Below are 12,349 nucleotides of genomic sequence, written 5' to 3' on the forward strand. Positions count from 1 at the left end.
CACACTGTTATCCAGAGTGGCTACATTAGTTTTCATTCTCATCAACAGTGTATGAGGGTTCCCCTTTCTCTGCATCCTCTCTGATGTTTGTTGTTTCTTCTGTTGTTAATTTTAGCCATTCTGACAGGTGTAAGGTGGTATCTTATTGCAGTTTTGATTTCGATTTCCCTGGTGATGAGTGATGTTGAGCATCTTTCCATGTATCTATTGGTCATTTGGGATGTCTTCTCTGGAGAAATGTCTATTCATGTCTTCTGATCATTTCTTAATTTAATTATTTGTTTTTTGGGTGTTGAGTTTGATAAGTACTTTGTTGATTTTGGATACTAACCCTTCTTCTGATATGTCATTGGCAAATATCTTTTCTAATCCCATAGGCTGCCTTTTAGTCTTGTTGATTGTTTCCTTTACTGTGCTGAAGTTTGTTTTTATCTTGATGAGGTTCCAATATTTCAGTTTTGCTTTTGTTTCTCTTGCCTCTGGTGACACATCTAATAAGAAGTTACTATGGCTAAGGTCAAAGAGGTTGCTGCCTGTGTTCTCCCCTAGGATATTTATGGTTTCCTGTCTCATATTTAGGTCTTTCATCAATTTTGAATTTATTTTTGTGTATGGTGTAAGAAAGTGGTACAGTTTCATTCTTTTGCATCTCATCGTTCAGGTTTCCCAACACCATATGTTGAATAGACTGCCTTCTTTCAATTGGATATTCTTTCCTATTTTGTCAAAAATTAGTTGACCTTATAGTTATAGGTCAATCTCTGGATTCTCTCTTCTGTTCCATTGATCTATGTGTCTGTTTTGTGCCAGTACATACTGTCTTCATGATAACAGCTTTGTAATATAGCTTGATGGCTGATATGCTTAGTTTTTAGTGGTATAGACTCTGAATATGAGAGGTCAGGAATGAAGACTGAGCAAAGCACACTTCTACATTCCAGAGAATGACAAAACTAGAGGAAAGAACAGAAAATCTGAGATTTTCATGTGTCATTTGCAATAGAGGCTGATTTACAGGTGGCACAAAAGGGAAAAACTTAAGATTATCAAAGAATTATTGACTTCACTCTAAAGGTGTATGTCGCCATTATTTTTTAATTCAGGGAACATAGGGCACTTCACTAGTTAGGAAGATGGTATGGATATATCATTCGAAGCATTAGAATGGCAAATACCAAATACTGTGTATGTATATAACAGAGCTTAATAGTTTAAGTTGAGGCTTGAGATTGTTTCAATTAAAAAAAAAAACAATAGGAAAATATATCAGAATCTACTTGAACTCTTATATATGTTTTGCACACCCAAGTGATTCTCTAAAGATTTCTAATTAAAGAGGAATATTCACTCTACTTTAAGGAAACAGCCCCAAATACTCTAAATTATTGGCATATTTTCTGGAACAAAAAATCTTTTCTCTAATGTTCCATGGGTTCAATCTGATGTTCTTGAAGTGACAACTCTTGTATGGTATAGTCTTTGGTGCAGTTCTCAGTTTTATCTTCCATTAAGAATTTATAGAAGCTCTCGTTTTTCTGTTTAATATCACAAAGAATTGAATTCATCAAATAGCCAAATTCAATAAGGGCATGGACTTTGTCTCCACGTTTGTAAAAATGCCCAATGGTATGCATAGCAACCAATTGGCCTGATGCACTAAATACTGGGGAGCCAGAGGATCCACTAGAAAAACAGGTATCATAACTAAGTGTGTCAGTGCTCCAAACTTCTGGTAGGAAACTTCTCTGTGTAAACATGGGGAAAGCATTGTAAGTAGCAGCATTGAATCCTACCATCTCATCTTGGAGTTGTTCTGCATACCTCTCCATCCGCTGATTTATTGGAATCACAGCACAACCATCTATTTTCTTGACCTGGCCTTCTGGGTGACCAATTATATAAATCAAATCACTGGACAGTTGAGATGAAATTTGTCTAAACAGGCCTGGAGGAAATCCATTTTGATGCTGGCTTAGCTTTAAAATGGCATAATCTAGATTTCCATCAGACACTTCAAACCATGGATCAATGGCATACCAATCTTGACTATCAGGGAGGAACCTTTTATAACTGAAAGTTACCTTTGCACGTTGGCTTATTATCTCTGGCCACAGATTTAGATCTGTGCCTTCTCCCACTATGTGATTGATTACATGTCGACAGGTGAAAATATAATCATGATTGAAGACAAAGCAAGTAGCAGCCCCCATGTTTCCATTATTATACCACATCATGAACCCAACTGACTTACTAAGATGAATAAGGTCTTCGCAGGTTGCAACTGAAGTAGAATTTTCAGTCACTTTTGCAAAGTACTTTTTATATATGTTGAATTGTTGAGATGCTGGCACTTTGGTTTTCTTCTGCTCATCCCGAAAATAGTTTCTCATCCAAAATGCCTCTTCATTAAAATTTGGATACTGATCCATTATAACTTTGCTCAACACTTGGCAATTCTTTAGCCAGACGTTAGTTGCCGTCCTCTGGATAGTTTGATTAATAACATGCTGCATACCCACATGGGGCCTTTGCCTATGTCTTGAGCTGCTCCTCCCGTATTTTCTCTTCACACTATTAGTATAATAATCCCTAATTCTGAAAATTGTGCGTCGTTTTTTACGTTCAATATCATGCCCCAGACTCTGAAGTGAGACAGTTTCTTCTTTCTTGGATTCTACATCTTCGGTTTCCCCATCTGTCTCTGGTTTGTGTTCTATGATCTCAGACTGTAGCTGTTCACAGGGACTGATCTCCTCAGTGGCACTTTCACTCTCCTGTTTAATTTTTTTATGGGCACCTGCCCTGACATTTCGTTTCTTAAAAATGTCCATTTCTAAGGTTTTTCCAGATACTTCATCCACCAGGGACTGTTTCCCATGAATTTTCTGATGATCTTCCATTACTTTCCATTCAAATTCGTCAAGGTCAGACCGAAATCGGCCATCCTTGCTTAGAGCTTCTTTGATAGTCTCACCCTTTAAAGCATAGACACAAACTGTACTTCCTCTTTCATGCAGTTCCTTGATCTTCAGAATCTTTTTTATACTCTTTCCAACAGCAACCACGTGAAAAAGAATGCATTCCACGTTTGGATTTTCACATTTGCGGAACATCTGGTCATCTTCCTGGTTACACTTTCTTTGACCAAACGTTATTTTAAAATGGGAATCTCTAGGTAGGCACTTGAGAGGCATTCCTAAATTTACATATCCATTTATTGTCTTTTCTTCATAAACAAGGATGTTTTTATTGAGATGATTCTGCATTCTTTCTTTGAAATTGTCATTAGCTTTCAGGGCAGAGTAGATACTCTCAGTGTGTTTACCATGTGCTGTAAACACACTACGGTCTGACTTTCTGACATTTTCATTCAAGGTAAAAGTAAAAGAACATTTTTTACTGATCCCCAAGTCTGGCTTCTGAATTTCCATAGATGCTTCATGCTTGACTTCACTTTTAAGCTTAATGGTCTTGCTCCACTCTTTAATGTCAGATAGAGAATGAGCAGCAGGTGTGCCAGGACGTGTCTGCTCCATGACAATATCCTTAAAAAAGGAAAGATTATGAACTTAGTAAGAATCACCTTTACTAATAATGTTTCGTGTTTCTCTCATTATAGAACTAATAGATACCATGTAGAAGAATTAGATAATATCACAGATAATGAATAATGGAGAAAAAATACCAATCATTATTCCATCACCAGAGATAACCATTCTGCATGTTGTTTTATTTGAGTCTATAATTTTCATGCAGATACAAATCTTATGTTCCTTAAATTGTGCTAAGCTGCAAGAATTTACTCTTCATTAAGCAATCTGCCATCGACTGACATGTCATGAAACATGCATATTTAATGACATTACATGCCATCAAACAATGTCTGAAAACACCGTTTGAGGGGCCACAGCATATTTCACTGTACAATAACTTCTAATTCATTCTTCTGTTGATGGATATTTAGATTGTTTCCAGTTTTTAACTGCTCTCAATATGACAAACATTTCCATACACAAAACACTCTGTCTGAACATCTGAACATTTCCCTAAGGGAGATTTTGAGCTGTAGAAATTCTGAGACTAAGGTTATAATATACTTCACAACATCTATGCTGCCAAACTGCTTTCAGAAAAATTACACTGATTCATCCTTCTCCTTCTCCCCTTGCTTCCCAGAGTCCAAACTTATGGTTGACTCCTCCAAAGGATTTTAGGACTGTTATTTCAAGTGTCTTCCAATTGATAAGTAAATGCCATTTAATTTGACTCTTTTTTAAGATTTTACTTATTTATCCATGAGAGACAGACAGAGAGAGGCAGAGACATAGGCAAGGGAGAAGCAGGCTCCCTGTGGGGAGCCCAATGAGGGACTCGATCCCAGGACCCCTGGATCATGGCTCAGGGCAAATGCTTAACCACTGCGCCACCCAGGTGCCCCTCATTTGACTGTTTTTAAAATATGCGTTACTTACTAGTAAGGCTGGACTTATTTAATGTACTTCTCAGACATTTGAAACTCACCTTTCAAAAATTCCCCCTAAAGATCTGTTTAGTTTCTAATCTGTACACGTTTCAATAGTACTAAGGAAATACACGATACACTAAAATGATTGATAAATGCTGGTTTGAGATAGATATACAAGTACATATACATGGTCATATACAAATAAATAGACCTTTTCAAAAACATATACACATACAACCAATTGTCAACAGTCTGGGAAAAATGATTGATAATCTGATGGGAACAGGAATTGAAAACAAGGACATAAGTGAATTACATGACACCATAGGACTTAGTAGAATTTGGATGGGAATTTTTGTGGATTCTCAAGCCTCAGACCTACTCTATATGAACAGAGGAATAAAGCTGGAGAGAGTAAGCTCAGGAGGGACAGAGGGGCTTGGTTTGCTTAGGAGGCCAATGAAATTGAATGAGCTTTGGTTTTAGGCACAGTGAGTTTCCTCCTCTCATGATGTTTTCCTTTTCCTTCACATTTTAAGCTACTACTTCTTGTCAAAATTTGTATCTGCAGCAATGTCCTCTCATTTGAGTTCCAGATATTAATACTGTGTTGGATCATCAGCATCTATTCCTGGATACATCAGGGACAGTTCACCCTGAACACTTTCCAAAATGTTGTAGTAAAACTTACTCTCAATCTTTCCCTTATTCCTGGGTTTTTTGAGTCTTGAGCTGGGTTAATGGTGTCACCACCCACCCGAACTTCCAGGCTAGCACTCTGCGAACCACCCTTAGCTTCTTCCTTTATTTTACCTCTTACATGCCATTTAAAAAAATATATACTTGAAATATATGATTCATGCAAAAGCAGCGTATGACATCTCGTAATAAACATCTCTATATCAACCTCCCAGATAAGAAACAGCATATTACAATTTATAAGTGACTCTTCTTTTATCTTATATATATCTCTCTCTTTCTGATAGGCAAACACTCATCCTGAATTTGTTTTAAACTAATTCTTGCTTTACATTTCTTTAGGGACGTACACATATGTTGTTAAAATATAAGTACTGCACTGTATGGTTGTGGTTTGTTTTGATTTTATGGAAAGGCATCCTATTAAGTCCGTTTTGTGATTTGTTTCACTACTTTTCTGAGATTGATTCTAACTGATGGAGTCCTACATTCACGTCTACAGTTAGAGAGAATCCACTGAAGCCATTAAATGTTGATGCATATTTGTTTCCTGGTTTCTTCCTATTAAAAACATGGTACCTTCCTGCTGTGAATATCCTTGAATATGTTTCCTGCTGCACTTGTGCACGAGTGTCTCTCTCAGGGGTAGGAATGGGACTGCTCACTTTCAGGATCTCTGAATACTTGACTTTATTAAAATTGCCATATTATTTACAGAATGGTTATACCACCTTGCACGTCCACCAGTGGGCAATAAAGTTCTCATTACATCTACATCCTCATCAAAAGTTAATATTGCCCAGCTGTCTATGTTTGCCAATCTTGTGGGTATGGAATGGCATCTTTTTAAATTAGTTTAATTACTAATGGGAGTTTCATGCTTCTGTCTGTTCATGTCTCTTGCCCATTTTTCTATAGGACTATTTTCCTTTTCATTATTGAAGCTCCTTTTATATTCTAGATGCAAGTTATTTATTATTATGTGTTAAATATACTCTCTGAGTATCTGGCTTGCTTTTTCATTTTTATTAGGTGTCATTCAAGATTGGAAATCCTTAGTTTTATATTGTCGCATTTATTCATCATTCTATTCTATGTCATAAGGTTACGTTGGTAGAATTAATCTATTTCTTCTTCTTTTTTAAAGATTTTATTTATTTATTTACTTGAGAGAGAGAGAGATATCAGGAGAGCAGTGGCAGGGGAGAGGGAGAAGCAAGCTCCCCACTGAGCAGGGAGCATGACACAGGTCTCCATCTGAGGCCATGATCATGACCCGAGCTAAAGGCAGGCCCTTAACCAGCTGAACTACACAGGTGCCCCAATTAATCTATTTCTTTTCCTAAAAATTGTAAAGGCTTGCTTCTCCCATTCAATTCTTTAATCTGAAATTATTTTTGTATATAGCCTGAGGGGGGCTTCAGTTTTTAAAAAAAGTTTTCCTACAGAGATAAATAGTTATTCCAACACTAATACAGAATTGTTCATCCTTTCTCCACTGACCTTAATCGCCAGTTTTGCCATATGAGACTACGGGTTGAACTGTACAGCCCCCATCCCAAAGTTATATGTGGAAGACCTAACCCCCAGCACCTCAGAATGTGACTTTTTTGTAAAGAGGGTTGTTGTAGCTCTAATTAGTTCAGATGAAGTCATACTGAGTGGGGGGGGGGACTCTAATCCAATATGACTCAGGTCCTTATAAAGAGGGGAACCTGGGAGAGAGACACAGACATACATTCAGGGAAGACCATATGAAGAGACACATGAGAAAGATGGCCACCCCCAAGCCAAGGAGAGAGGTCTCTGATCCTTCCCTCACAGCCTTCACAGACCCTACTGACACCTTGACCTTGGGCTCTGAAACTCAAAAACCATGAGACAGTACATGTATGATGTTAAAGCCACCCAATTTGTGGTATTGTTACAGCAACCCTGACAAACCAATACAAGGATATTTTCATATATTTTATGGCTTGTCTCTCTGCTCTCTTCCAGTGGTACAGTTTTCTCTATCTGGTGAAATACTGTCTTAATTACTACACCCCTCTAATAAGCATTCATATCTGATAGGAAAAATTCCTCACTTTACTCTCTATCCTCATAAATGTCTTGGCTGTTGGTCCTTTGTTCTTCCATTAACTTTTAGTCTTCTTGTTAAGTGCCACAAAAAATACCATACTTCTGAGATTGTATTAAACCAGTACATAGGGATCCCTGGGTGGCGCAGCGGTTTGGCCCCTGCCTTTGGCCCAGGGCGCGATCCTGGAGACCCGGGATCGAATCCCACATCAGGCTCCCAGTGCATGGAGCCTGCTTCTCCCTCTGCCTGTGTCTCTGCCTCTCTCTCTCTCTCTGTGACTATCATAAATAATAAATAAAAATTAAAAAAAAAATAAACCAGTACATAAATTTAAGAAGGACTGACATCTGAAGAATGCTGAGCTTTCCTATTTGTGAATATCTTACAGGTCGACATTAATATAGGTCTCCTTTCATTGTCTTACAATAAAAGTTTGTAATTTTTATCCAGAAGGATTTACAAATTGTTTATTATATTTACTCATAGGTAACTGATGAAGATATGCCCTTACTGTGAGTGAGGGTCTGAATTATTCACACTTTCATTATTTAACTTTATTTAAGTTGAACTGAAATTGAAATAGCCACATGTAGCTGGTGGCTACCGTAGTGAACAGTGTAGCCCTATGCATTTTAAGATGAATAACTTAGCTTAATGTTTAAATTAAATCTCATCCTTAAAAACACAAGGCTAGGAATGCCTGGGTGGCTCAGTGGTTGAGCATCTGCTTTTGGCTCAGGGAGTGATCCAGGGATCCTGGGTCAAGTCCCATGTTGGACTCCCCACAGGGAGTCTGCTTCTCTCTCTGCCTATGTCTCTGCCTTCCTCTCTGTCTCTCATGAATAAATAAATAAAATCTTTTTTTTTAAAAAAAAAAACCACAAGGCTAAAACCTATACACACTTCTTCTCATACAGCATAAAACCCAAGTTTTTAAGCAAGGAGTTCAAGGATATAAAGAATAGTGCAGCTGTCTTCCAAAACAGCATGTACAAAAATGAATTCATGCCCGTTCAGGAACAGGCCTTGCTTCCTCTCAGTCACATGGTTTTGTGCAGGAATAGTGGAACTACTTAGCTTGGGAAAGTGATATGCCAAAGGAAGTTTTCTCAGGGGACCAGGATGGACTCCATGGGAATGGCAGCAGATGCAGGCATGCACTCTGATATTACTGAACTTCTGTTGTCCACTATGCAGAAAGCCAGTCAGGACAACATGAGAGGCAGAGTATAGAGAAGGGAAACAAATCCTTGAAACTGCCTGCTGCTGCATTAAAGCTCAGCTGAGCTCTGCATGTTTCTGACATATGAACCATGAATCCATTTTATTTCTCAAGGGTTAAAAATTTCCAATTTGGAATCACTATTATATAAGCTAAAGAAATATTCACCATATAAAATGTCCAAGGAGAAGAGTACTTCAGATCAGTGTTTCTCTAGCTTTAATGTGCCTATGAATCATCTGGGGTTGGGGTCTTGTTAGAATGCAGATCACAGAGAGAGCTCACAAGCCCTCAGGCAAGACTAATGCTGCTGGTGTGTGTGGACCACACTTGGAGTAGCAAGGCCAGAGAGGTCCTGAGTCTAGAGCAGCATTGTCCAATGGACCTCTCTGCAATGATGGAAATGTTCTCTACCTGTTTGTCCACTATGGTGGCCATTACCCACACGAGGCTAGGAAACACTTGAAATGTGGCTAGTGATTAGAAGAAATTAATTTTATATTTTATTTAATTTTAATTCAAGGAATCCAATTCATTATTTCACCATTGGATGATGTTTTCCTGATAGGAGCTCTCATTGAAATAAAGCCTACTGTAATCTTCTACCAAACTATTTTTCCAGCTTTATTAGCCTACCATGTTCTTAAATTCTTACACACCGTCAAGCCTAGCTATACTGCTCCCACATATATTTTATGTGTGTATGACTTGACTCACACTATTCCTTCATCCTGGATACATTTCCTTGGTGCAATTTTATTCATCCTGTAAGATCTTTGTCAGATGATACTGCCTTAATTTCTTGAGTGTAAATGAAGCATTCTTCTGGCTGTACTCCAAAACACTTGTTTGTATCCTGATTTGGTAGTATCACTTTGCATATTTTGTATTGGCCAAAACCAACTCTGAAGTCCAACTGCCTGGATTCAAATCCTCAACTGAAGTTCATAATTTTTTGCAACTTTAAGAAAGGTGGGTTTCAGTTTCTTCATTTTTAAAATAGGGATGACAACAATATCTATTGTTTTATTAAATGTCAGAGGAGCTAATCCACAGGAAGTTGCAAGAATAATTTCAGGTACACACTAACTTCCTGGTAAGCAGTAACTGTATTATTTTTGCCTGTCTGTCCTATATATAGAGCACCTACACTATTTGTTAGCCACATTGTTGTCTAACAAGGCCCACTTTGCACTGCTGATCTGTACACTATCATTTGGTTTTGCACAAGCACTTCTAGATGTGATCTCCCCAAACGTATTTTCTACAACACAGAGGAAGGTTCTATAAGTGCCATTCAATACAAGTTTATCTCCTTCCACGATTCTAATACTGTGTCATGGTTAGAGTATGCTGTTCTAACAATGAGTTGTTAAAATGTAGACCTACCTCTGGATCTTCAGGGCTGGTACTCTGGCCATATTCTGCAGTAGTGAATGCCTTGTTGTCTTCAGGTTTCTTGGAATTCATGATGACTTCTAAAAAACTATGACTCACTTCCACGACTGGCCAACTTAGAGAAGCAAGGATTGGATTTACTCTCGCTCTTGCAATGGCTGAAACAAACGGAAGATGGATCTTTGAAACAACTTTGAAACATTGGGCCTTAGGCAGTGCAGAACAGTGATCTCCCACCACCCTCCCCAAGAGAGAGAAATCAAATGAAGTAATCCTTCTGAACCTCTAGCTTTCCTCCTGGGGAGTGTTTACAGACTAAATCTTAGGGAAGGGAGGCAGCAGAGCCTGGAAGTTTCCTTGAGTTGAGAAGATAAGCTCAGGGCCATGGGAAGCCTAAGTGGCCAGAGTTTGTGGGGAGACTATTGGAGAGGAGAGAGCTACAGCTACACACAGAATCAGAGATCTGCAGTGGGAAGCTCTTGAAATTTCAGCCCAATATAGATCAGTCCATGCATGTGAGGAAGCTACTGGAAGCCAGGGGTAGAACCACCTAAAGGAAAAAGTGGGACAATTCTGAGGGTCATACAGGCCTGAGAACAGTTTCTACTCCCAAAAGCCAAACTAGAAAACTTCATCAACCATGAGGTAGCAGGGGAGTATTCAGCAAGGTCCCATCTCCATTGTGGGACAAAAGTAGCCCTAGACTGAAGGCTGCTGAGCTCCCACCTGAGGACGTTTAATGACAACACTTGCAAGGATGAAACTGCTTCCAAGAAATGTAACTGAGCACTGGAGCAAAGCTTCAGAACACCGATGAGAGTATAAACATTTCTGGCATCCCAAAATGTGGAATTCACAAAGCCTGATGTCCAAGACAACATTACCAGGCATGAAAAACAGAGGAGAACAGGACCCGTAACGAAGAAAGAAACTGAGGAACAGAAACAGATCCAGAAGGGACACAGGTGACCGAACTAGTAGGAAAGGACATTAAAACAGTTATCATCTTGAATCTCTAGCCAAATGTAACAGGGACCAGATTTACCCTCCACACTGAAAATGAAACAAGACAAAATGGACAAAATACATGTAAGGATGATTTGCAAGAACTGGCCATCATGCAATTAAGGACAGCGACAAATAAGACAGCCCCTGTGAATACTGCAGGTGACTGCTTGAGGGGCCCAGCCAGGCCAGGCTGCAAGAGGGCAGGAAAGCTGAGCCAGCTGGAGTGCCTGAGCTGAAGACAGAGAGGGAGGGGACAGTGGTCACAGGGCACAGAAGGGAATGGACCTGTCTCCCTCCCCACCCCACCCCCAACACACAGAGAAGTCCAGCAGCATGAAGAGGGTTCCTCTCAGATATTCTAAAGGCAAGGGAGCAGAGCAGCAATGGAAGAAAGTCCCTAAGGCCAGGAGAGAACCGCCCCCAAATGTCAAACCTTCTCCTGACAGCCCTGCTGGGGATCTGGGGTTCCTCATTTGTAAATGAAGGAGTTTGGTGTGGATCAAACTTTCACTGTTCCTGAGAATTACCCCTCTGCGCTTGTTAAAAAGGAAGATTCGGGATCCCACCCTGAAAGATCACGATTCAGAGACTCAGGGCTGTAGGCATGAAATTTCCCCGCCCGCTCGCCCGCTCAAAGGCGCCCCATCCCCCCCTCCACCCGTGTTCTCCCGATGCCCCCCCGCCCAGGGGACCTGAAACAGCTTCCTCGCTGATCTCTTTCTAGGAGGAAACCTCTCGATCTTGGAGGCTGCGGGGCGGGTGAGGGGGTTCCCACCTCGGGAGGCTGGGCATCCCCTCCTCCCAGAACCTCCTGGCTCCGGACCCAGGTCCTCCTGCCTAGTGCTGTCAACAGGCACCCCCCGAGAGCTGCCCCGAGGTCCGGCGAGGACCCGAGCACCACTCACAGATGCGGAGGTGCGCCCTCGGTGCCGGTGACCGCTGCCAGGACTCGGAAGGGCTGCGAAGGCGCGGGTCCGCGGGCTCTCTGCCCGCCCCTTCTCCCGAGAAAGTGGAAGTGTAGGGCCCCAGTTCCCGCCGGCCCAGGAGCGAGGGGCGGTGTCTGCCCTCATAGGCCAGGAGCGCAACCACTTCGGGTGCCACTGGCGGCCTCCGGGCAACGAGGGGTGGACCCTTCCCCGGGCCGCCCCCCACCCCTCCCCGGGCGTCCGGGAAATGAAAGCGGCTTGCAAGGCCTCTGATGCTGCTCGGTCCCGCCCGCGCCCCGCCTCCTGCACCCCAGGGTCCGCGTCCCGCCCCGGAACCGACGGCGCAGCCTCAGCCCTCCTGCCCCCGCGCCCCTGCAGCTCCGCCGTCGGGCGGGAGTGAGGGCGGGCTGGCAGGTGGGCGCCCCGGCCACCTGCGGGTGGTTCCCGCAGAACCTTCCAGTGTTAGGACTTCGAGGGGGCTCGGCGCCCCCAGCAGAGGAACCGGCCTCGCGGCGAGGCTGATGCACACCCTCAGGCCCTATCTGAAC

At 41.5% G+C, this 12,349-nt stretch overlaps 1 protein-coding gene across 1 annotated transcript; it reads right to left on the bottom strand.

Moving 5' to 3' along the window:
- Window positions 1-358: 358 nt before the first annotated feature.
- FAM111B (FAM111 trypsin like peptidase B) lies at window positions 359-12,087 on the bottom strand. Its single transcript, XM_041773300.1, has 3 exons — window positions 11,781-12,087; window positions 9,859-10,025; window positions 359-3,545 (listed from the first exon to the last, which is right to left on the bottom strand). Exons 2-3 carry the CDS (start codon window positions 9,937-9,939, stop codon window positions 1,419-1,421), a joined length of 2,208 nt encoding a protein of 735 aa, XP_041629234.1. The 5' UTR covers window positions 9,940-10,025; window positions 11,781-12,087; the 3' UTR covers window positions 359-1,418.
- Window positions 12,088-12,349: the final 262 nt, after the last annotated feature.

Source organism: Vulpes lagopus, chromosome 11 (genome assembly GCF_018345385.1).
Source record: "Vulpes lagopus strain Blue_001 chromosome 11, ASM1834538v1, whole genome shotgun sequence".
Classification (NCBI taxonomy): Eukaryota; Metazoa; Chordata; class Mammalia; order Carnivora; family Canidae; genus Vulpes; species Vulpes lagopus.

Bases quoted from the DNA above. Each gene is read 5' to 3' on its own strand.
- FAM111B (XM_041773300.1), bottom strand. From the start codon at position 9,939: ATGAATTCCAAGAAACCTGAAGACAACAAGGCATTCACTACTGCAGAA. The intron at 3,546-9,858 runs GTAGGTCTACAT...TCCTTTTTTAAG, and splicing joins CCAGCCCTGAAGATCCAGAG to GATATTGTCATGGAGCAGAC.